General features: G+C 33.3%; 1 protein-coding gene across 4 annotated transcripts in view; it reads right to left on the bottom strand.

Annotated features, from left to right (window-relative positions):
- The window catches only part of LOC145239866 (tubby-related protein 4-like), a 647,302-nt gene that overhangs the window by 146,509 nt on the left and 472,929 nt on the right, over nucleotides 1–27,864 (bottom strand). For all 4 annotated transcript variants that reach the window (XM_080103438.1, XM_080103439.1, XM_080103435.1 and 1 more), the window contains one exon: nucleotides 4,106–4,333. In XM_080103438.1, coding sequence (XP_079959564.1) covers nucleotides 4,106–4,333 — 228 coding nt within the window. The remainder of the gene's footprint in view (nucleotides 1–4,105; nucleotides 4,334–27,864) is intronic.

Raw genomic sequence — 27,864 nt, 5'->3', positions numbered from 1 at the left:
CTTATTGATTCCGTTGTCAACAGGGAAGTGTAGGTGTCATATTTTGGGGTATGAACTAATTGGACCATTTTAAATGCCAGAAGACATCAAACTGACAAGCCAGTCTTATATTTTATTTGTACATGAGCATTTGTCACCATGGCTTGATGACCTTCCATTGTCACTGCAAATTGATTTTTAAGCATGACAATGTGCCATCCCACTCAGAGCCAAGGCTACAACATCTTAAGTCATTAGGTATTAGTGGAAAAAGATTAATGACATGGCCACCTTGTTCTCCAGATATAAATCTAAAAGAGTAGCTCTAATCTATATATATAAAAGGCAAAATGTGTGTGACCATTTCGTGTATGTCTTCAAAAGGCTTTTCAAGCACACGCTCCCGAGTTCGTAACTATCGCTTACAACTGTTTATATGGGTCCTATATCATAATATGTAGGATTTGGGAACGCGGGTCGTCTTTAGATTTATTTACGTCGACTTTTAGGAGATTCGCGCTATTTCGCTCTGTCTCCGGTTCGTCCTGCATTTCAGTATAAATACAGTGAAAAACGTTGGGTTCTCAGCTTTTGCTCTGCTTTCCCCCCTTCCCACCACTATCTGGGGTGAAGTGAAAACTAAAAATAACGATCGCGCGATGACCTCATTTAGCGTCGTCCTGTCAATCAAACCTCTTTTAGCTTTATAGGCTTTAACTTAACACGTTAATCAATTACTCTCACTTGTGGTCGAGACCGTTAAGTATTTGCATTGGTTTCCACCTCCACGTCAAAGCTTCCGGGTTCAATCCCTCCTCCCGACCAAACGTTTTTTTTATTACTTCGCTTATTCTTTAGTTTACCCCCCCTCCATACACAGGTTTATTTATGCCATTTTTTTCCGTTTTGGATTTTTTTTTTTTTACATCGTCTTTTTTATAATATTTAAGCAGGATTATTAATTACCCCCCCCCCCCCTCCATACACACACCTACAAACACCCGGGCAACGCCGAGTCCCCCCCCCCCCCCCGCTAGTCAACAATAAATATGAAAGTTTATGAAGGAGGTGTTCAATTTTCGTTGAAGGATGAACTTTGGAGGAAGATTTTGGAAGTTTCCTATAGCATCACATCATCTCAAATCTGCCGATTGACATCATCAATTGACAAAAGGCTATTCAATATGATTTAGAAATAAATAAATATTTCCTAAAACAAAATAATGTGAAATTCCTTCTTGTTTTTGATTAATATTATTACTGGATCTGTTCTTTATTTCATATAAATAGAAATATGAAGTCAGAATATTGTTTTATTACCAAAAATATACATTTTTAGACACTTGCAATTAAGTGATACACACTTAAAATTACTAGAAAATAGAAAAATTAGCATAACTTTCAAAATATTTGTTCAAATTCCACAAAAATCAGGGAAATAAGGCACCTTGTTAAGTGTACTGTGCTTAATAACAATTTCAAAATTAAAAAAATATAGACCTGCAATAAAGCGATACACAGGGTTTACATATGTTGTATAGAGCACTCTGAGCTCTATATATTGATCGTCAGGAGTTCACCAAAATATGATTTATTATGTTAAGAAATATGTTTTGATATTTTAGATAGTTAGGAATTTTAACAAGTATCAACATTCTTTCAGAAATTATTAAAAATATGTTTATAGTTGTGAATTTTAGCTGACAAAACAAATTAAACATTAGGTTAGAAATGACAGTTAATGAGTAGGGGATACATGTTATTTAACATGTGATCTAACAGGGATTTTCGGAGTTAGATCCGAGATTTGAGAGAGCTAGCATTCGAGATTGGAGACGAATGGATGTGCGGGAAATGCGCACAACTGAAAAGATGGGGTAGAAAAAAAGAGTTCACAAGCCTGGAGGATTTGGGATTTCAATTGGACTGGAAGAAAAGAATAAATGTATATATTTTTTATCCTGTGGGTTGTGTTATCTGTTCCGAGGAAATGCTTCTTTGTTGCAGCTGTCTGGAGGGTCCAAGAAATGAACAGAAAAAGCTTAGCCCCGAATTGTCTTTGTATTACAACCTGTCCACTCACCAACATAATAGACATTCGGCTAGGCCACAATTACATGATTCAAACGAGTACATACACATCATGAGCAACACAATAAATTAGGGTTCAGATAGTGAAGAATCACTATAGACATTTAGTGACATGTACGCACATTCAGATGAACCCTCATCGCAAGTACATATCTCTGTATGCATGTTAGTACCCCACTATATATATATATATATATATATATATATATATATATATATATATATATATATATGGGAAAATATGCTTATTCAATTATAAGCTCCATATAACTATAGAACATATACAAATAAATAACAAATGTCTATATTCCAAATTTCAAGATGTTGACCATGTTTATTTCTTTAAGCATGTTAAAATATTCAATTCTTGACAGCACCTGCTTTGTAGTGCAGAATAATTCATGTAAATTATTATGTCAATTTTTTAATTTATTCTGCCCTTAATCATGAGAAAAATATGCACTCATTAACTTTAAAAGGAAATAAAGGAATATAGGCATAATTACAAAATCTAAAAATCGGAAGCGAAGTTGCAATTACGTTTTCTTTTAGTTACACCATTTTTTAAATTTTAATGAAGAATCACCAATGCAAAATCCATGTATTAATAAATTGTAGTCATAATTAACATAAAAATATCTTATTTAATATTATTTTATCAATTTATTATTCATAATTAGTTTATATTTATTTTCTTGTATAATATTGATAATGATCAAATCCAGAATATATGTATTTAGGTTTATTTTATATGAAACTAATTATTAAATTTATTGAACTTGTGTACGAGAATTACAGTAGTTTAGTTAGATTTAAATGATGCTTAACTATAATTTTAATTATTATATGAATAAATGTTTTTATTATGTATACTTCTACATTTAAACAGCCTTCTATTAACGATTTATTTTCATTAATATAAGAGATTTTTTAATTTTTTCCAATGCATTTGTTTATTTTCTCCGTCCAAAGGAAACAACTTACTTCCAGTTTTAACTGTACTAATTAAATGTTATTATTTTCTAATTTCGTAGTATTAATTTATTTTATTTATTTAATTTTTATTTATTTATTATATTATATATTTAAACCTTAATATTTTAAAACAGTTTCAATATAAATTAATCCATATTTATATATGAGTTTTATACATTTCTAGTATAACTTTAAGTATTATATTCTATTCAATGATTACCTGATATATCTGTTAGATTTACTTCAAATAAATATATTTTCACTAATCCAATCTATTGAACTCAAATAGACACCTGTATTTTTGGGCCCAAAATGTTTTCTTAATGTTTAGTTTTATTTAATCATTTTAAATCAAACCCTAAAATTTATTATTTTCAATCTGTAATTATTCTGTATAAAAATCTCAATCGAAATTCACAATTAGCTGCAAACAAGTGTAAATTAATTAATACAGTTCAATCCACTTGGAGAAATGAAATTCATGGTTGTATTTATTTGTTAAAATACACTTATCATTTATAAATTTCTTATTTGAATTAATTAAATGTATATATAATTTAACATTTAAGGATTTAATGTTAATCATGGTATTATTTATATCGTCATTATAACTTTATATTTGAGCTCCTCCCACCTTCCCCTTTTTTAATTATAATTTATAATTTTTAAATTTATTATTTTCAAGTAATAATTAACAGCAATTCTGAATTTTTGAGATGAGATGTGAATGCTTGTGTTGTGTTGATTAATCGAACGATTATCCTCATCTTGGGTGTCATTAGCACAATGTTTAGGTCGCTGCAACCTGCGACCTTCTTCATTGTTGAGAGCTGCTTCTTTTCAAAATGCAATGTTTTCTTTGTCATATTATGAAACATAAAAGTTTCAAACATGGGACCTTATAACAATAGAATTTTCATAAGTATTTGATAATGGTAAAAATCTAAATAGTAAGTATTTATGAGTAAAATGAAAAAATATAAAACTAATGATAAAGAAGAAGAAGAAGAAGAAGAAGAAGAAGAAGAAGAAGAAGAAGAAGGAAAAGCTGAATGATTACCTTGACAGTTGGAGAAAAGAGTGCTTTGACACCATTCCTAAGTTTACTTGGCAGAGGTAATTTCCTAAGTTTGCTTTCTTCTCGAATAGCTTTCTGGATGGTTCTTTGACAATAGAACTGGAGTGGAGGTACTATTTTGCTGATCCACGCAACATAGATCTCACAACCTGATGCTATGAACAGACGGCGATCATTATGACCCCATGTAAGAGCTGTCACTGGTCTTCCCTGGAAAGAAAAGAAATATTGGTCAATTCTTGCAATCAATGTAATCTATAGCATTTCTAATGAGTAAATTCTGTTTTTCAGCATATGGTATACAACAACAACAACCTGGTATACATGACGTTATAAAAGAAACAAACCCTTCTTACCTTTTACAGGGAATTTGTTCATTAATTAAATCAATCAAGTTTTAGAAACAAGACAAAAAGATACTGGGTAATATTTAACCAAAATATCAAGCACTGTCCATTCTAAAAATTTTAGAGACAGCCAAATATATATATATATACTAGCGGGGGGTATTTGGAGGTGTATATGTAGGAGGGGGGGACCCTGTTTTAATATTATAAAAAAAAAACACGATGTTATAAAAAATTGGAAAACCCAAAACAAAGCAAACCCCCGAACAAATGTACAAAAAAAAAAAAGGAAAAAAAAGGTGTAAAAGAGGAAAAAAAGTTTAGGTAGGAAGACAGGCTCGAACCCGAAGCATTGAGGCTAAGGCGAGAAAAAAATGCCTGACACGTTACCTCTAAGCCAAACAGACACACAATTGAGAACGGATAAAATTAACCCTTTAAAAACACTTGCAGGTGGTTGAAAGTAACGTCAACGTTTTCTAGGTCAAATATGACGTCATTGTCATAGTAGCAGGAGGAGGCCGAGTTTAGGGTGAAGGAGCACCCACACGCACACCCACACACATTTTAGCTTTTATATTTATATATGCCCCCGCCCTGGTTTAGCTAATATATGATGCGGAAAATTGAAAGAAATAAAAAACAAAATGAACGTGAAAGAATACCAAAGGAAAAGAAGAAAAAAAAGAGAAAAAACCCCAAAAAGTTACCGCGTAAAATGCAAATATGTTTATTTAAATCTAATTTTTTTCTTTTTTTTAAATGGAAAAACAAAATTCAAAAAAATAAAACTTACCCTGTATAATGAAAATATGTTTATTAGATTTTATTTATTTATTTTTCTTTGTTTCAATGAAAAAGAAAAAAAATGAATAAATGAAACCAGAAAACTGACCGTGCTTTTTATTTTTTTAATGTCGGTCGCTGTTAACCAATTTGAATGTCGTCTGATTCCAATATCGATAGTGTAGTAGTAATTGTGCTAATGAAACTCTCAGAAATGCAATGTATAGGAATAAATAATGAATAAGTAACTAATCCGAAAATAGGAAGTCAGCAGTAAATAAAATATTAAAGCAACTAATCAGTGCAAGATTTGAAGAACGCTTACGGCTAACTGCTAAAGTTTCTTGTAAAAACTGGAATCCAATGTTAGTTCGTTTCGTTTAATTAATCCTTTGAATCGCAACCCCTTGCCCACCTACAAAAAGAGAAAAAATATAAAGGGAGGAAAAAAAGTGAAAAAATGAAGAAGAAATTTATAAAATGGCACAAGTAACCCACAGAAGAACTGGAATGTAAAGTCGCATTTCACCCGACGGAAAAATGCCAATCCATACTTTTTAAGCAACTAAGAACTCAAACCAGTGTTCCTTGTATATTCCCATGTGGACGTATCCGCAGTGGTGTTAAGTGGTTGCGGGCGGAGTATGAATAGAATAGAGAGAAAAGATTTTACAACTTCCATTGACTCTAGACCGATTGTGGCAGTGAACTCTCACTGGAAAAAATATAGAAATGTACGAATATCAAGGAACTGTAAGGGTAGTAGGCCTATAGCACACCTCAGATCCTGTGCTGAAGTGTGGGGTTTTTAATCCTATTAAGGTTAAACTCACACGGGAAAAAATGAGTTCATTTTATTTATATAGATAGACAGATATAATCATTTTATTCAATTTAGGTAAACAAAATTATGATATGTCGCTACAATAAATTTACTGTTTCAGTCTAAAAGGACACTGTTAGGCAATGATAAACCCATGGTCTTACTCAAGGTCAGTCATTTAATGAAAATGAAAACTGAATAAGAAAAAATATAAAGGAAAAAAGAAAAGGAAGAAAAAAACGTTTGAGAGATCTTTTCTTAAAATTAAGCATCTAGACATGCATGATGAAGGGACGCTAGTTTAATCAGTTATAATGAAGGTGTCTTTCATCACTCATATTATGTCAGAATGCTCATGTGTGTTATGCGATCGGAAATAAAGAATCCGTTAAGTGAAGGTCAAATATAAAAGCGGGAAACGAAGGAAGTGAGGCTTTTTCAAGGTAACGCATACATATGCTTCTAGAATGTTTTATGCTAAATTTTGTTTAAGATAATCTTGGTTAATTTGTTCATAAAAACTCCGTTCGAAGTAAAAATAAGGATTCGATTTTAAAATCTTATTAAAATTTATTATGAAAAACCTAATATTTTAAGTTTTAAATAATAATAGCTTAATCTACTCGATGATGATGATGATGATGATGATGATGATGATTACACGTTTATTTAGAAAACCACATGTGTATTTATACAGAATTAAGCCTAATCGCCCGAAAGAAGAGAAAGTAGTATACAAAAAGGGAACTGAAGACAAAACTAGAAGGATGGCAACAGCATAAGAGAGCAGGCAGGTTCATGGAATAACTGAATCAAAACTACATTGACAAGGAGGCCTCACTGCAATGGCTTAAATGTGACAAATTTCCATTTGATGAAGAACGATTAATTATAGCTGCACAAGACCACAAATGGAATTTAAAAAATGGCTGGTCTACAAAAAAACAGACTAATGCAGATTCTGTCACTCAGCTGCTGAAAGCCCAAGCCAATGTCTAGATGCAAGATCCTTCTAGCCGATGGTCATTACACTGCCCGCCACAACAAAATATGTAAATACTTACATTGGAAGATCTGTGGAGAGATGCAACTAGATAGGCCGTCGAACATCTGGGAACATGAACCACCATCGATAACATCTAATGGAAAAATGACAGTGTTCTACGACAAAGACATACAGGCGGGTAAATACATAAAAGACAAGGCCATCAAGCCAGATATTGTTATATGAAACAAACCCGAAAGGACTGCACTCATTATCGACGTCACAGTTCCAAACGACTTTGGACTTAATAGGAAAAAATAACAAAATATCAGGACCTAAAAAATGATCTAAAAACAACATGGTCTCTGAAAGAAATAAACATCATACCAGTTGTGACAGGAGAAACTGGCCTAATAAAAAAGAACCTTCAAAAATACTTAGAAGCAATCCCTGGAAAACCAAGCTAGGAAATACAGATAGCAGCTATAAAGGGAACAGTGTCTATTCTTAAAAGAGCCCTCGGATATAAATTTAAACTATAATAGAATCAAGTGTTAGCCCCAGGAAGGAGCCCCTTGATCTCTTCAAACTAACAAAAGTAAAATAAAAAATATATATATACACAGTTAAAAATTGACTTGCTGATTGAAATATTTTCACTTAATTTTTTTTCATTATTAAATTCACAATTTAATTTTTATTGAAGAGAATAGAAATGCACATTTAAATACTGTGCTAGAATTAATTGTTTCAAAATGAAGATCGATTCTAGAAAAATAATCGCATAAAATTGAGCTTTTCCATAACTGGCTCTATGTTTCAAGATTCGAAATTTATACAGTGTTTACAATTTATGTTTAAAAACATACTTTCACTATTTCCACTATTTTCACCTCTTTTGATTTCTCGCTGACAACAACCATTTTATTATTATTATTATTATTATTATTATTATTATTATTATTATTATTATTTGTACTCATTAAGGGTTTTTACTCAGATCGTCATTCGAGATTACTCACTGATAAATAACCGATGGTGTTCCCTCGAGTCTTACTGACAACAAGCCTTTCCAGTTTTTTTCCATCTTTTCTGATACTCTTTGCAAACAACTTGATGTTATCACAACAGCTGCTTACCATTAATTTATCACTGTCAATGACAATTGATTATTATTTTTATTATAATTACACATGCATTCTCACATATTAATAACATCAATGTCAATAGTGATGAAGAGCGACGTTGATTTTGTTTAAAAAATGTCAATTTTAAAAAATACAAAAAATTGGATTTATATTACTTCACTTTATTCATTATTTTTTTTTTAATTTTTTTTTTTTACATAGGCGTCACCACTTATCAAGGCCGATAGGCCACTCAAGGATAAGGGTTAAAGAGTGTAGAGTAGTCAAAAGGACAATATAGTAATCGATAGTAATGGAAGTTCGGTAAATTTGTTAACTTAAGTGGAACGGCTCATCAGAAACTTATTCACATTGAACTTGAAGACAAACATATTATAGACAGCTGGAAAGCAGGAAAACGGAAGACAATTCCACAGGCGTGCAGTTCTAAGGAAGAAGCTTTGATCATGGAATCTGTGTTTAGGTTTAGGCACAGATAAAGAGTGTGGAAAATTATTGATAATGTTTTCAGCTAGTCTAGTGTTTCCTGTGAAAGTTTGGCGAGGGGGGACCATAGATTGAAGCTCAGTCGAACACTTTCCATGAAAATAACGATACATCAGAGACAAACTCGCAACATCTCTTCTGTGAGATAGAGGTTGCAGCGAAGAGAAAAGGACATCTCCCACCAGGCCACGAAGTCTATTTTGAACCCTATCAAAGAAGGACAAGTCTTTTCTAGCAGCTCCTGCCCATATGTGGCAACAGTATTCCATCCTTGGACGTATCTGGCTCTTATATAGATAGAGAATTGCATCAGGAGTGAGATATCTACTGGATCGATAGAAGGATCCGACCATTTTTCCAGCGGCCTTGGCAACAGATTTGATGTACATATTCCATTTAAGATCAGGAGTAAAGGTCAAGCCCAGAAGCCTATTCTAAGGACAGATATTTTCCCCCAAAACTATGTGATATGCAGAGAGAGATTCAAATAATAGTAACAGAAATAGTAAAAACAAAGAGATTGTTTGAAAAATGTATAGTTTTCTTCATTTTGAGCTGATAATGGAGATATACTACTTAAATGGTTGTATTTTTCAGGATCCCTTTGCATATGGCAATTATCTTAGTTTTGTGAATATGTTACGTTATTAGAAGTAGAAAAAATAGCTTATATAGATATCATGGATGTATTGCATGAACATGCCACACACCCGCTAGCTAACCCTCTCCAAGCAATTAACAACAAATAAAAACCAAATAAATAAACAGAATCATAGCCCCCCCCCCGCCTCCGAACCTAAGGAACACTGAACAGGTGAAGACATACTTATCAAGAAATTATCTGACCAACGAGACGCCAAAAACTTAAACATTAAGACTCGAATTTTAAAGCAAACCCCCTCCTCCTACCCCCACATATCCCCTCCCCCCTCCAAGTATCCCTATGCCCTCAGCCACACCAGAAAGTAACTTCCCGAACCCTTCCCCACAACCACCTAAGGTCCTTAAACTCCCAAACTAAAACATTACCGACATACCAAGCACCCCACCTCCCACCTTTCCCCCTTGTTCCCTTCCTCTTTTTTCCGCTCTTGTCACACCCCTCCCCTGACATCATTCACTCTTTCATCCCATCATAACGAACATTTCTGTAAAAGTCTGAGGAAGCTACAGACGGCCAAAAAAACGGCCGGGTAGCTGAAACAATAATGTAACTTAACAGAAAGATACAGTAATAAAAAATAAAACGCATATTTGCTCTACAACAGTATTGAGCACTTTCTTCAGTTTTTATTAATTACCATTTCTACTATATATATATATATATATATATATATATATATATATATATATGAAATAAAATGGAGGTGGAAGGACCTGGATGCTCAACGTTTCGCCCGATTTATGCGGGCTTCTTCAAGAGGGATGGTCATTGACGAGAGAGTCGGAGGATTGGGGCTATATATAATGATGGGGGAGAGCAGCGTGTTTTCCTTATGTAAATTAGATGTCATATATACATGTATATACATTTTATGTATATATGACATCTAATTTACATAAGGAAAACACGCTGCTCTCCCCCCATCATTATATATAGCCCCAATCCTCCGACTCTCTCGTCAATGACCATCCCTCTTGAAGAAGCCCGCATAAATCGGGCGAAACGTTGAGCATCCAGGTCCTTCCACCTCCATTTTATTTCATATCGTCGGATTTACTCCAGCTCAACAATCATATATATATATATATATATATATAGTATCGGCCATAATATAAGGAACCAAAAAAAATTTACAATTATTCATGTATATTTAAAAAATTAATGCACGGATTTTTCTGAAATACTCAGAATAAACAAATAGAACCAATGTGTATAAACTAATACCAAAAAAAAAAAAAAAATTACGATTCAATATTGAGAAATATTTTAGTTTAAAATTATATCTGTGGATTTATCCTGGCCAAAAGTTAAGGAACGAAATAGAAAATTTATTTTTAAGAGACTAAACTTTACATAAAAATAGCTAGTTTTTAATATTGGAATTGCTGACAAGCACAACAAAGAAAAATGGCGTCACCGACTAGCAAAACTCTGTCTCTCCAAGAAAAAAAAATAATTTTAGACAATTACAAAGAAAAGAAATCAATTTCAACAATTTCTAATATCGTTCGAAGATCAAAAAGTGTTGTTCATCGTGTGATAGCTCGATATAAGAATAAAAATACATTAGAAGCATCCCCTAAAACCGGCAGACGCCCTAAAATGTCTCAAAGAGAAGATAGGATTATGGTAAGGCAGGCTCTTAGTGACCGATTCAAATCCGCAACATCAATTTCTCGTGATTTTAATGAACAGACTGGGAAAAATATATCTAGAAAAACTGTTTCTCGACGGTTAGCAGCTGCCGGATTGCATGCCGGGGTGCCAGTATTTAAACCCTTGATCTCCAAGAAGAACAAAAATAGCCGTTTGAAGTTTGCCCATGAGCATGTCGTCTGGACTTATGAACAATGGGCTAAGGTTCATTTCAGCGATGAATCCAAGTTCAATTTGTTTGGATCTGATGGAAAGAAGCATATACGGCGTAAAGCAGGTGAACGATTATCCTCCAAATGTGTTAAAAAGACACTTAAATTCGAAGGGGGAAGTATAATGGTGTGGGGTATGATATCCTCGGAAGGAGTTGGCCCTCTAGTTTGAATCTATGGTAGGGTTAATGCGGAGACTTATAAGCAGCTCCTTCAACAACATGTCATGGAGAGCTTACGCCTTTCACCTAAGGCTGACTGGGATAGCTTCCGTACATTTATATCTGATCTACCTCTGCATTCCATGTTTAAAAAGGATGTGTCCTCTATAGTATTAGACCTGACGGAATGGTTAATTGTAGGTATTGACCGTTTCATACCCTCGAAAAAGTTTCAGCAAAAACCTAACACCCAGCCATGGTTCTCTCCAGAATGTGCTGCTGCAATTGCGCACAGAAATCACTTTTTCCACTGTTTCAAACGTAATAGATGTATGAAAACTAAAGCCGCTTTCAGGACTGCCAGCAACCATTGTAAGAAAGTAATAAAGAATGCAAGAGAGTTGTATGCTCAATCTGTTAAGTCCAAAGTAGCTGAGCAGCGGCTTGGTTCCCACCAGTTTTGGCAAATAGCAAACAGAATCCTGAACAGAAGCGTGTACTCCATCCCAACTATTATCAATGGACCTGAGGTAATCTCGTCAGCATCAGACAGAGCCAAACTCTTTGTCAAGAACTTTGCAGCTAATTCTACCCTTTGCGATCAAGGCCGCCAACCCCCAATATTTCCTCCTCTATCAGAAAACACGCTATGTGATATACGTATATCTGTACGTGATGTTGCCAAGCTAATCAAAAACCTTGATTCCAGTAAAGCAACTGGCCCTGACGGTATTCCAATTATAGTACTCAAAAAACTTCAACCTGAACTAGTGCCCATACTTACAAAACTGTTTAAACGTTGTCTTAAGGAGAATAGTTTCCCATCTCCCTGGAAAATTTCATCAGTATGCCCTGTATTTAAGAATTCAGGTGATCGCTCATCCCCCTCTCAGTACAGGCCAATAAGTCTCCTGTGCGTCATGAGTAAGTTGCTGGAATCTGTGTTAAATACAGAAGTAATCAACCATCTCAACAAAAATAACCTTCTTAGTGACACTCAATATGGTTTCCGTTCTGCTAGATCTACAGCAGATGTGCTTACAGTTATATCTCATAGGATTAGCAAATCTCTCGACGGAGGCAACCTTTCTAGGGCAATTGCTCTTGACATATCTAAGGCCTTTGATAGGGTATGGCATAAAGGTTTACTTCATAAGATCTCTAGCTATGGTATTGCTGGAAATGTCTTCTCAATTATTAAATCATTTCTTTCTGATAGGTTCATAAGTGTAGTAGTTGAGGGGCAAAAATCAGAAGCTCACAGTATTAATGCCGGTGTCCCTCAGGGGTCCATCCTGGGCCCAACTCTTTTCCTGATCTACATTAGTGATCTTCCAAATCACATCCTTACATCATTTGTAGACATCTATGCTGACGACACTACCATTTATGGTAGCACATCTAACACAGTAAACGACCAAGTTCTCTCCAATTCTCTCTCCTCTGATCTTGAGCACGTAGTACAATGGGGTAAGGAGTGGCTGGTTACTTTTAATGCATCTAAAACCAAGCTTCTCTCTTTACATCATCAACATTCTGATCCACATCTGGCATCAATTGAAATGAATGGCTCTCGTCTTCAGGAGGCCTCAAGTTTTGACAAGCTTCTTGGCTTGACCATTACTCCTGATCTTAAATGGAACACGTACATCAAATCTGTTGCCAAGGTCGCTGGAAAAATGGTCGGATCTTTCTATCGATCCGGTAGATATCTCACTGCTGATGCTATTCTCTATCTATATAAGAGCCAGGTACGTCCAAGGATGGAATACTGTTGCCACATATGGGCAGGAGCTGCTAGAAAGGACTTGGCCTGCCTTGATAGAGTTCAAAATAGACTTCGTAGCCTCGTAGGAGATGTCCTTTTCTCTTCCTTGCAACCTCTATCTCACAGAAGAGATGTTGCGAGTTTGTCTCTGATGTATCGTTATTTTCATGGAAAGTGTTCGACTGAGCTTCAATCTATGGTCCCCCCTCGCCAAACTTTCACAAGAAACACTCGTCTAGCTGTAAACACTATCAATAATTCCCCCCACTCTTTATCTGTGCCTAAACCTAAACGTAGATTCCATGAACAAAGCTTCTTTCTTAGAACTGCACGCCTGTGGAATTGTCTTCCGTTTTCCTGCTTTCTGGCTGACTACAATATGGTTGTCTTCAAGTCTAATGTAAATAAGTTCTTGAGCCATTCCATATAAGTTATCAAATTTACCAAATTTTCATTACTAATGATTACTATATTGTCCAATTTCTACTGTACACGCTTTAACCCTTATCCTTGAGTGGCCTCTTGGCCTTGATAATGTGGTGATGCCTATGTAAAAAAAAAAAAAAAAAAAAAAAAATCAGCCAAGCATTTTTATGCAAGATAACGCCCCTTGCCATAAAGCTAAAAAAGTGATAAGTTACCTCGAGGAAGAAGAAATAAGACTAATGGACTGGCCAGCGCAGAGTCCGGATCTGAATCCGATAGAAAATGTTTGGAAAATGATTGGAAAAAGAGCACAGACGAGGAATCCCCAAAATCAAAATCATTTGTGGGATTTATTGAAGGAAGAGTGGGAAAAGATAAATCCTGAATTTTGCAAGAAACTAATCCACAGATATAATTTAAAACTAAAATATTTCTCAATATTGAATCGTAATTTTATTTTTATTTTTTTTGGTACTAGTTTATACACATTGGTTCTATTTGTTTATTCTGAGTATTTTCAGAAAAATCTATGCACTAATTTTTTAAATATACATGAATAATTGTAATTTTTTTTCCGTTCCTTATATTATAGCCGATACTGTATATATATATATATATATATATATATATATATATATATATATATATATATATATATATATGTGTGTGTGTGTGTGTGTGTGTGTGTGTGTGTGTGTGTGTGTGTGAGGTATACATATATTATAATTTTAAATGGAAATATAAATATTAATATTTATAGATTAATTCTATTCTGAAAATAATGCTCAAGATTCAAGATAGAGCATCAATATATTAGGGGACATAAATTATGCAAATTACCACTTACAAAACTTAATGTTCTTAAACAAGCAATACAAAATAGAGTGTATTATTTTCTTTCTTATTCCATAGAGTTTTAAAAATTTGGCTTTTTTCTTCAGAAGAAAATGGTTGGCAAAATAACTTTTTATAGACTTACTATAACGTTGCTTGTTAGTGCAAAAACTGAAAACTGCAAAATTCAAAGAAAAGCATATAAACATGCAATTAAATTTGTATCAAACTATGAAGATGTAGTCAAATAATAGCAAGATTCAACTAATGAAATTGGTAAAATCCATAAATCCATAGTGCTGCTATGAGTACATCCACAGACTTGGTGTAAGCAATATTCAAATTGGATAGATATATAGTTCTTGGAAGGATTTGGTTGGAAATTCTATTGCAAAACTGTGATAGGCAGTTTGGATAATTATATGTTAATTCATTTCATCTCGTATTCCTTGCTTATGAACAATACATTTTGCAATTGGTAATTTGTATAATTTAATTCCCCTCCTATATATATATATATATATATATATATATATATATATATATATATATATATATATATTTGCCAATGAATCAGGAAGATTTTAAAAATGAATTAGTTATTGAAAAAATATATTTTAACAACTTTATTATATACTAGCGGGGTTACTCGGCATTGCCCGGGTGTATTGAGGTGTGTGTGGTTTTGGGTAAATCAAAGCAAAGGAATAATAAAAAATTGTTGGCCGGGTGTTTGTTTCAAAGGGGGGGGTGTTAATTGATGAGGCTATGTCGAAAAATAAAGGAACGTGGCATAAATCCAATGGTAGTTGATTTCGTTTGTTTGTTTATTTATGTAATAAACGCGATTTTCTCTGTGTAAACTGTATTTTTAATGCGGAGGAGAACGGATTTCAGTAAGATAGCATTGTGGTAGACTGCTATTAAATTAAGCAAGGTAATATTGAACGTGGGCTAAGAATGTCTGATAAAAAAAAAAAAATGGCATCAGTAACCCTATGGTTCATTAACTCCCCCCTCCCCAATATAAATAAAATAAAATAAAATAAAAAAGAAAAGGAAGAAATGGCATAAGTAAACAATGGATTCGATGTAATCGAAAATTGCGTTTCAACCGACGGAAAAATGCCAATCCGTTTTTTTAAAGCTACTACGAACTCAAACCGGTGCTTCCTCGTAGTGTCCCGTGTGGATATATCCCCACCGGTGATAAAGGGGCACGGGAGGAGTATGAATGTAATAGAGGGAAAAGATTTTACCACTTCCATTGATTGTAACCGAATTTGTCCATGGCAGAAAAAATATAGGGATCTAAGTTTATCGAGTAAGTGGATAGATGATAGGCCTATAACACACCAAAGGTAATGTGCTGCAGTGCGTGCGCATTACATTTGCATGAAATGTCTTGATTTTCAATCCTATTAAGGTCAAAATCGCAGGGGAAAAAATTAGTTAATTTTATTTATATAGATAGAATAGAAGATAGATAGAAGAAGAAGATAGAAGAAGATAGAAGAATAGAAGATAGAAGAAGAAGATAGAAGAAGAAGATAGAAGATAGAAGAAGATAGATAGAAGATAGATAGATAGATAGATAGATAGAAGAAGATAGAAGATAGAATAGAAGAAGAATAGAGAAGAAAGAAGAGAAGAGATAAATGGAATCTACATTCTTTACCATTTTTTTTAAATGAAGAAGCAATACTATTTTTTTAAATTACTCCTTTCAAATGGGTACAATTAGTGGCATGGCATCCTTGGATTCGAATGTAAAAGTTCTGCATGACTTCTTGCAGCATACTTACTGGTATTGCCTCAATCTCGTTTGCAATGCGTTCTTTGAGAGCCGGAACTATTCTAGATGGATAACTTTCGAACATTTTCGTTTTAAGATAACCCTATAAATATAGTCACAAGCACACAAATCAGATGAACGAGGGGGCCAAGAGATATATCTGTTGCGAGAAATGACACAACCTGAAAATAAAGCATTAAAGGCATCGATGGAATTCTGGTTGTGTGACTTGTAGCTCCATCTTGTTTGAAAAGTGTTTGCTAATCCATCGCAAAACTGACTAGTTGAGAAGTGAAGAAGTTATTTATCATCACACGATAGCGCTGAGCATTTACAGTGCATTATCAGCTTCATTTTCATAAAAAAAGTAGACAGATAATGCCTCTTGCAGACATAATGCATCATACCATTACTTTCTGAGCATGGAAGGTGCTTCTCATGAAGCAAACAAGGGTTTTCCTCTGCCCAATAGCTGAAGTTTTGTTTGCTTATATATCACTTAGATGAAAATGCACTTTATCAATTATGCAAAATGGCATTTTTAAAGTATGTTTCAAATAAAAAGTAGAGTGATGTTGGTCCTCGGTTGATTAATTGTGTCTGTGTCGGATATATACTCGAGAGTCAAAACAATGAAAAGAATATGCTGTTGTCATAGCCCTAGTAATGACACATTGAATATCTTGTGAACCACAAACAATCAATAAAAATTTGATTATTTCTACGAAGAACAAATAAAAAATCACAAGAATTGATCCACTGTCAAATACTCCAATAAGATGTTAATTTAATCAAAGTGCATATTTTCTTAATTGAGGAGAAAAGAAATAGAGGTGACAGTAAGTTGTAATTAAAAAGAAAATCATTAATTTATTTTTTATTAAAAATGTAAAATAGGTTTTAGCTATTATCTTTCATCTGTGCGATTGCATTTACTATCGCACTCCAAACATTCAAGTTATACATCAACATACATCTCCAACTCATCTTATAATTAAAAAATCTGTTAACGATTTTTGTTTAATTACAGCTTTAATATTAAAAGGTTAGCAAAATAAAGGTGATAAGAAAAAATTTTGTCATAAGCAGTGGCGTAGCAAGGGCGAGGCAGGGCAGTCTGCCCCGGGCAGCATGTTCTAGGAAGGGCAGCATTTTGAGAGGGTAAAAGAAAAAAAAGAAAAATAAATGAAAGCTAACAAAAAATCTGAAATTTTATGCGAAAAGGTTGTAAAACATCGGGGACTTTTAGAGATATCGGAATCAGAAAAATGTGTCCCTATTTTATGAGCGGCACACGTCAGGGGCGGCATTTTGAGAGGGTAAAAATAGGAAATAGAAAAAATAAATAAAAGCTAACAAAAAAATTAGAAATTTTTTACCGAAAAGGTTGTAAAAAAATCGGAACATTTGGAGGTATCGGAATCAGAAAAATGTGTCCCTATTTTATGAGCGGCCCATTTTGAGGAGGTAAAAATAGAAAATAGAAAAATAAATAAAAGCTAATCAAAATATCTTAAATTTTATACTGAAAAGTTTTTGTTTTTTTTTAAATCGGAACTTTTACGAATGGCACATGTCAAGAGGCGGCATTTTGTGAGCATAAAAATAGAAAATAAAAATAAATAAAAGCTAACAAATAATTTGTCCGATCCCCTAGGCGTATATATGCATACATGTATGTATATATGTGTGTGTGTGTGTGTGTGTGTGTGTATACATGTATGTATATATATATATGTGTATATACAGTAGTATATTTTATATATATATATATATATATATATATATATATATATATATATATATTTATGGGATGATTCCAAATTTTTTCCCGATTCCAATTCAATTACTGATTCTGTCTTAAATTCCTGATCTGATCTATAGACTTATTTTCAATTCATAAATATATTCATTTAAAAAAATTTTTAAACTATTTTTATAAAGGATTGAAACATTATTAACAACTAGCGGGGGTACCCGGCGTTGCCCGAGTGTTTGTTTCCGGGACGGGGGGGGGGGAGTTTTACAAAATGTTATGGTAGGTAAGTAGGAAGGATCAAACCCGGAGTCATGAGTAAAAGTAGGAAAATAAAGTGTGAAAAAAAAACAAAAAAAAAACATCTGCAACGTTAACAGTTCGGCCACCAAGAAAAGTCCATTCCAGTTGTTTAGGAAAAAAAAACAAAAAAAACGACTACGATAGGTCGGCGCAAACGTGAAAATATAATGTGAATTGTCCAGCACGCTAACCACTATGCCACAGAGCACTGCAGCTTAGTTTAGTGATTTTAAATAACTTCACATGAAAGAACTACGAAGCCAAACTGGTGTTCTCTTCTCAACTGTTCCTTGTGAACGATCCCCAAACGGTGTTAAGTGGTGGCAGGGGGAGGAGGAATTTATTAGAGAGAAAATATTTTACCACTTCCATTGATCTTAACCGATTTTGGCCGTGACTTCTCAGCAGAAAAAGTATAGAAATCTAAGATTATCGAGGAATTTGAGAAATAATAAGCCTATAACACACCTCAGATATTGTTCTGCCGTTTGTGCATATTATATTTGCATGAAATATCTTGATTTTTAATCCTATTAATGTCAAAATCAGACGGGAAAAAATGAGTTCATTTTATTTATATAGAGATAACAAATTTCTTAAATTTTGTGCTTAAACAGAACAATTAAGCACACAGCTTTCAAAAAGCACGGGCACAAAACGTTTTTTTCTCTTAGGGAGGCTTGACCTCTTAATAATAACATTATGAAGAAAAAGAAAAGAAAACTCCATCGAACTATCCTTTCTTTGATACAGCCATGTTATTTTGCGAAAATTCGGATTTTAACAACAACAAAATTATATAAAAATGATTTTATCATTTCATAACATTTTCAGGTGTCCAAATGTTCTCATTTAAATTTATCATTATAATTGTTTGTGTAGCCAATTAATTTATTTGAACATTTTTTTTATTATTTGAATTACACGTTTTTGTTTTGGAAAAATATTCGGTTTCTTTTGTTTCGTATTAATTCTTTTCAGATTAATGTTTACACGCTTATTATTATTCAAATTATTGAAAAGAATTAAATGAAAATTTAAAAAAGGGGAATTGTGTAAACATTAATCTGAAGGAAATAGTGTAAACATTAGTTCAATGAAAATAAATATTTTGAAGGATTCTTGGAATTTTGAAGGTTTTAACAGGTTGTCATATGTCAGCAGTAGGCAAGGGGGGGGGCGGCAAAACAGATAATCATATGCCAGCGGGGGAGGAGGCAAAACAGGTAATCATATACCAACGGGAAGAGGGGGTTAAACATGTAATTATATGCCATATGTGGGAGAGGTGTGGCAAATTTTCTGATCGCCCCGGGTGGCAAAAACTGATGCTACACCACTGGTCATGGGTTATTTCCTTTGCTAGAGCGAAATATTTTGGAAATCTAAATAATAAATTTATGTCTTAAATGAATTCTATAAATTTTCTAACTTTATTTTTTATTTTTCAAGTTTTCCTGTCATTATTAGAGAGTAAACTAATTAGTATTGTGACCAATTTTGTTTATTTTGAAAAATATAAAACTAAGTAATTGTAAATTTATATACTATTGTAAATACTATTTGTTTACTTATTAATTACAAAAAAAAATTACAAAATTATGTTATCACATCCCTTTATTCTGCTCTTCATTTTAATATTAAATATTTAATTTTAAAATATCGTTAACAGACTGAATTCAAATTGTTAACGTTTGGAAATTATTCTAACACACAACAAATAACCTAAAAAATAAATAAATATAATAATAATAATAATAATAATAATAATAATAATAATAATAATAATAATAAACTGAACATGAATTATTTCATAGTTAAAACTTTTAAGTCTATTTACTGCAAGGCCACTTTGACTTTTACTGCAGTAATGCAATACAAAACAAGTTTACAGAGTGTTTAATTCCACCGGAGTTTTAAGGGGTTTGAAGCAACTTATATTTTATAATTTCGAAATATTTTATGAAACACGGTTACAAATATTAGATCATTGACTAGAACTGGTGATTAAACTAAGATGGTCTTGGATGAGTCATAGTGTTTGCTATGAATTCACACCACATAAGCATAGAATCTTTTAATAAGAAACAATATGGTACCTTTGTTATATCATGAAGTTTATTTAAAAAGAAATCGTTGTGATGGTCTGTTTTCCTTTTTCTAACCACAAACTTCATCAAATAGAGAAATACACAGCCTTCCTTGAAACATCGTCTATGTTAGCTCTATATGATTATCATAAACCCCTTAACAGAAAATAAATATTATTCCTTGTAAAAAAAATCTTTATTCTGTTGCATTTTTTTACTCTCAAACATTGTCATTTCTTTAGATAAAATATATCTAAACTTCCTCATTTATTTATTATAGAAATATTTGCAGTTATTAAGTCATTTGCATATTCTGTAGATGAAACTTTCAATGAAGCAAATGTTATTAATGCTTTAGTAGGAGTGCTGCAGGAATAATAACTTACTGGTACAGCGATGTAAGAGAACCTGGTTGTGTCTTGTCTGGATCGAACTCACTTCTTTTATAATAAAAAAGAAACAAAATTGACACCACTTAAATTCAAGTACTTGTATGATGAAAAAGTAATGTGGGCTCTAATCTGAATGACTAGACAGTTGTATATAAGTCATATTCCCACAGTGGAGAAGGTATTCATGTTACCTAATTTTTATGCGCACTAAGAGTAACTGGAAACATTCTGAAAAGAATTTTAGTCAAAAGAATTGGTTTTAATTTTCTGTTAAGATGTCAAAATTCAATTTGGAGCTCATTCTTCAATTTGATTTGGTTCAGAGGATAAAACTAATTTGTCGCTTGGATTGTGTGAAGAAAGTAGAGTATTGTTACAGATTTAAAATGTCTAGAAATAACCATGTAAAAATGATGCAAGAACATTTAACAGATTTATTTAGCAAGTTACGATTGAGATTATGAAAATTTTAACCAATGGATGTGCGCTGATGAAGTTTCTTGATTTTGAACTGCGTGTGCATCTTAAAATGTCTTAACCGACTCTTGACGTCAAAACTCAAGGACGATCACTAATTTTTCAATCCACGGGAAATAATTATTTCCTCAGGTTTATCCTGACAAGTATTTCATTTCATTATGTATTTGATGTGTATGAAATGGAGAGAAAAAAGAGGACTTTTCCTGAAGCAAGCAAGCACCTCCTTATCCAGTCAATTAAAAGCTCAAGTGAAAAAAGTGTAAGTAAAAATGATGGTCAAACTTCTGATTATGCAAATAAATCATTTTTTAAGTAAAAAATCAGTTTGAGATGAACTTGCAACAAAATGTACATAAAATATTCCAACATTTAAGAAAACATTTTATTTACAACTTAATTTTAAGGTCACCTGGAAAGCATTCTGACCTTTTCATGGTAATAAAATAAACAAACATGTAAAAACATTTGAAAGATGTTTTTGTTTTCCTTTCTTCTATTCCTTTTCTTTTTCTCTCATTCTTTTTTCAGTCTTTTGTTCACCGTTTCCATCATTCGCTTACAAGCAATAAAAAGAAACTATCATTCAAGCAAAGAATCACGTGATAAACATCAATGCAGGATTCTAGCTAATGTCGAGATTAATCATCCAAGCAAAACACAGATGCAGTATTGATCGGGAAGATTATCTTGAAAAATATGTTTTAGTACAGCCAAGCTTCTTTTTATCTTCATGAAAAAATTCAAAAGATAAGGTGGAAATTGTTATGAAAATTCCAAATTTTATTGTCAGTAACAAAGTTTAAGTCAATATGTGTCAGAACAAAATTAGCAAAATGATACAAGTTATTGCAAAGATTGTTGCAAATAAAGTTGTGACAAGAGGAGTGTTGCAAATAAAATTGACAATAAAAACAAACGTTGGACATCTGCATTTGTGAAAAGAGTGAGAACTTGGGAAGAAATGAGTATGATCTTGAACAGACATGAGAATAAACTATCAAATCATTTTGGTTGCAGAACTGAAATAATAGATGGGGGATTAGTTTCAAAATTTCATCTTGAATGAAGAACATGATAAATCTCATGATGCTGATCTATTGTTATAGTAACGAGCTTAGATAGAAAAGAAAATAGTGTACAAGGAAGCGATTACAAAGAAAGGTTGTCAGTATTTTCCAACTGTTAAGTTAGTGAGTCTGTAGTCTTGCGTGGGATTCCCCACAAGAGTATTAAATTCTGGTTTTGTATAATGATTAGAAGGATCAATTATGAGTGAATGGGTAAGCCATTATAACACCCTCCTCCTAAGTCTTTACTATGAAAGAGGTACATGCTGATGGTGTATCAGGATAAGCTGTGATCTTATAGACTTGTAGAAACTGTTGCAGTGTGTTTCTCTAGGTGTGCCGCATGCTTTTTGGAGTGCTTGTTTCAAAGTGCCAACAAAGTATTCTGCCTGCCTGTTTGATCATGTGTTATACTGGGGAGCTGTGACATGTTCAATTTGGAAAATATCACAGAACTCTTTGAAGTCCATGGACGTAAATTGAGCCCAGTTGTCATTAAATAGTCAACAGCTCTAAACCGGGCAAATAATTAATAAAGGAAATTAATAATTACCCCTGTAGTGGGTCTCTTACATCTGAACACGTGTAACTCTCCACTACAATTAGGTAATACCAATCCTTCAGTGTCCATGCAAAATCTATTTGAATTCTAAACCAGGGTTTGTCTGTTTTAGCTTAAAAGTGAGTGAGAGTGGCATTGCTTTCAAAAAACAACCCTTGCATGAATCGACCATGTTTTTTGATGTTTTTATTCATCTTTGCCTAATATACATAACTATGCATGAAGCTCTCCATTCTATATATTCCTGGATGACCCATATGAAAGTCTTTGATTATCCTTTTTTGTAATGTTTTTGGTATGGCAACCCTCTTGCTGTATAATATGACATCATTACACAGAAAAACGGTTCTGTAGTTTTTGGTCTTTATTTGTGATTTTCTGTTTTGTAGTACTCATAAATTTGTCTCTTTGTGCTTCACATTTAATTTCATGCAATGTGACCAAAAATGTTTCCGATAGTAGTGTACATTATGGTTTTAATCTCACAATTGGTATGTAAGGTAGCAAGTACTGTGGTCTCATTTATGATGTCATCCAGGTATGCCATTGCAATATCAAGGCTGCCCAACATAGTATCCATAATTTCTTGAAAAATGGCGAGCACTAACTTGACTCCAAAAGCTAGCTTTTCAAATTTGAATAATCCCTTAAAGGTGTTAATACAAATCAACTTTGAGTTATTTTCATCCACTGAAATTTGAAGGTATGCCTTACTTAGATCGACTTTAGAAAAGATCTTTCCTCTGTTAAGCTTAGTGAAAATTTCTTCAGGGTTAAGAAGTAGGTAATGGTTCTTTTAGTACTTAGTTCAAACCAGTAGAAAAATTAGTGCAAAGGCAGGTTTCTTTTGACCTTTTTGACATAAACGGTAGGGGCTGCTTGTTGACTGACTCCAACTTTCGATAAGATGCCAGTTTTTACAAGTCTTTCAATCTTCTCCAATGAGGTGAATGGTACATTTCTTTTTTTCTTGAATGCTGGTTGCATATTACGTTTGAGTTCAGATCTGACTAATATTTTTGTGCATTTGCCCAAACAAGCCAAGAAGACTTTATGGAAACTTTCTTTTAATACTGACTTGAGATTTTTCTTCTCTGCCGTTAATGTTTCCAGTTTCTGACAAAAAGAATTTTAAGCAAATCCCACAAATTTAATTGTTGCTGCCAATGTGCCCCAAAAAGATTTTCTGTGTCTTTTTAAACTCTAACACTTTTAATTTCTTTGTCGTACTATCAACATTAACATTAGTAATTAAGTCTCCTTCAAAATTTATTTTCGACTCAGTCACTGTTCTAGTTGTTTTGCTCCAGTTCTCTCCAAACTTTACAACAAATGCCTAAATGAATCTTGCTTTCCTGCCTGCTGGAAAACTGCTTCTGTGGTACCAGTTTTCAAGAATTCTAGCAAAAGAACTGACCCAGTAAATTACCACGCCCATTAGCTTCCTCCCACTTTTTGCCCAAATATTTGAGTCTATAATTAACCAAGCTCTAGTCCATCACCTACAGATGCTAAACTTCTGACCAACCAACAATATGGATTTAAGCAAGCCCGTTCCACGGCAGACATCCTAACTGTAATCTTTGAGCGTATATACCATTCACTTGACAAAGCAGGGAAGGGTAGAGCGGTAGCTCTAGATATATTTAAGGCTTTTGACAGGGTATGGCATGAAGGTCTTCTTAGGAAAATCAGATCATATGGTAAGAATACTTAACATAATTAAATCCTTCTTAGATAAGAGAAAAATCCAGGTTGTCATTGATGGTCGTACATCTAAACAATATGATATAAATGCGGGAGTGCCCTAGGGGTATATCCTTAGACCATTATTATTTCTGATATTCATAAATGATCTCCCTGACAAAATTGTCTGTGAGATGGGTATATATGCTGATGACACCACACTCTATAACTGACACGACAGGAAAACAAATGAACACATATCTAGAGAAATGGCAGAAACACTAGAGGACGACCTCCAATCTGTAGGACATCTATGGGTACAAAAATGGATGGTCACATTCAATGCTGTCAAAACTAAACTTGTTTCCTTCAATAACTACAAGAAACCTTCTCTACCACCAATAGCAATGGCCAAAGAATCTTTATCTGAAAATACATCTTTTAAAATCCTCGGCCTAACGTTCACAGGAAACATAAGTTGGAAAAATGACATTGAGTGCCTTGCCAGGACCGCTGCGAAAAAGGTAGGTTCTCTCTACCATACTAGAAAGCTACTAACGCCCGAAAGTATCCTGTACCTCTATAAGGCCACCATTCGTCCATGTATGGAGTATTGTTGTCATATTTGGGCTGGTGCATCTGCTACTAGTCTCTCACTCCTAGACAAGATTCAAAAGAGAGTCGCCAACCTAATAGGTCCTGAACTGTTATCTAAGCTTCAGCCTCTGTCCCATCGACGAAATGTAGCATCCCTCTGCCTGTTCTACAAATATTTTAATGGTGAATGCTCTGACAAACTGCACATACTTTACCCCCTTGACGTAAATACCCCCGACAAATCTGACAAGCAGCAAAATCCCACCCCTCCACAGTTGAGATCCCTAGATGTAAGAGAGCTTTCTACTCCAGTAGTTTCTTCCCCAGAACCGCTGGACTTTGGAATTCCCTTCCGAGTTCCTGCTTCCCCAACTGTACTGACATGCAGAAGTTCAAGTGTAACGTGAACCAACATCTTGCTGCTCAACTCCCCACATAGTACCCCTGTAGCTTATGTCCCTGATAGTAGCCCCCTACATCAAAGTGGCAATGTGCCTTGTTTGGAAGGAAATTGTAATAAAAAAAAATAAGTCTTTATCATCGTAGGTTTTTTTTAACCCTTTCCATGCATGCAAATTAGTGATTGATAAGTCTGATGGAAGGTTTAAGTTTTTATTTTATATATTCACTTGCACATATTTATGTATGTTTTTATCGTCTTTTTCGTTTTTTCTTGTGTCAAACCCGACTTTGCTCTAGAAAAGGGAGCTTTTATGCCTAATTCTGTCACAAGTTATGCAAATTATTTTGTGTGTCTTTACTCCAAATGCAGGTCTCTGCACTGATAACATGAACTTGGTGGTGACTTATCTTGATTATCAGTGAATTGTATTTTCTGTGATCTTTATGATTTTCTGTTTTGTGGCACTGGGGGGGGGGAGAATAGGTTTTGGTATATTATGTATCTTTCTTAGTTACATGACGTCAGATTCTTCAATATTTTTTAATCCTTTTTAACGCTAATCACTTGTTTTTGTGATGTCAGGTTTGGCTCACTTTCTAATTTTGTTAAAACTCTGCGTTGAATTTCAGTCTTTTGAAGATACCAATCCTTATGCAGATATCAGGCCTTTGAAATCATCAGCACTGAGTTTAGCAAGTTTAAAATCGTTGCAATGTTTGCTGCTTATTGATGCAAATGTTAAATAGTTTTTTATTGGTTGAATTCAGGCATTTTCACATTCTGTGAAATAATGATGCATTTATACTGAACAGTACTTTTGAGAGTTTTTCAGTTTTAGAAAAAGTTAAGTCACGTTTTTTATAATAAAATGTAATTTGTTGTGCTCAATGTTATGCAGGTCCTTATACTTTCTAAAATATGAAGTAAAAGTCTTGTCTTCATCCGACGCATAAATTAAATTTTCAATAGCGTTTTGTGAGAATACTATATTACTTTAAAGTTTGTAGTAAAAAATCTGTTTTTTCTTGTTGTTCCAGTAGCAGTTGTTTTTAATTTTTCTTCAATTTTCTGTTGTTGTTCCATCTGATATTTAACCAATTCAGCCTGTTTTTGTTCATTTCTTTATTGTTATTCTATTTAATACTTCTACAGTTGTGCCAAAGTTCTTTTAACTCTTCCATGGTTTCTTATTTTCATTTTTAAGAAGAGGTACAAAAAGAATAATGCTTTGAACATGCAAAAAATAATTTAGAATTTTCCATTTTTTTTTATTAACAATCAACACAATATAGAGCACGAGGTTGAACAAAAAAAAATTAAACCTCTCAATTAACATTCACCGTTTTTTTTTTCTTGGCAGAAAAGTTAAAATCACATTTGGTCATAACATTTAATTTTGTCTTTGAGAGAAAATATGAAAACCAAGAAGCCACTTTTTAGTTCAACAAAAAAACATGAACTCACAAATTTTTTATAACTTTTTACCCACTGAATAATTTTATCTTCCTAGAAAAAAATCCTACAGAAGAGTTGCTTCCTGGTCCTTAAAACGTTCAATTATCCAGGTTCTATGCTACCGACTCTCTCACTACCTTGCTTGTTCAAATACTTTATTGTAAAGTTGATGTTGTGTAGTTGGATCCTTTGAATACTATGTTGTTTGTTCAGATAACTTATTGCCAATTGTTATAACCCTATCAAAGGATCATAATGAAAGACTTGAGAAAAGGGTTTAGGTAAAAAACAAACATGTTGTACAAGAAAGTGATACCAAGAAAAGTTGTTGGCATTTTCTGACTAGTAAGTCAGTCTGTAGTATCATTCATAATGGATTGTGATGATTCTCCACGTGAAGTTAGCAGAGTCCATTATAAGTAAATGGGTAAATCTTCATAACAGTTATGTTTTAATTAATGGAAAATGGAATTGATTTCATGTCTCACATGTCATTGTTTCTCTCTTTATATTAGTATCACATGTGATCAGGAAATTTTATGACCAAATGTATTAGGTCTTTTCAACATGGTGACTTCTCTCAGGTTTTAAATTATTTTGTTCTGAAACTAGTATTTGGAAATATTCCATTTGGCAGCAAGTATCACCGGGAAAATGTTCTATTCATTGGTTGGATGAGCTTGTAATTGGCAAGATGATTCAATAAAACTATTTAAGGAAACTTAGAAACAAAATGGAGGCCACAGGAAGCAAACGATAAATTATGGATGTTTTCTATTATTATACTTATGGTAACCAATAGATTAGATGATAAACTACCATGTAATGTCTGTAATTACCTTTTCATAAAATCTTGTTG

The sequence above is a fragment of the Euprymna scolopes genome, chromosome 19 (genome assembly GCF_053919585.1).
Source record: "Euprymna scolopes isolate OS-2025 chromosome 19, ASM5391958v1, whole genome shotgun sequence".
Lineage (NCBI taxonomy): Eukaryota > Metazoa > Mollusca > Cephalopoda > Sepiida > Sepiolidae > Euprymna > Euprymna scolopes.
This window is presented reverse-complemented; position numbering and strand designations above follow the sequence as displayed.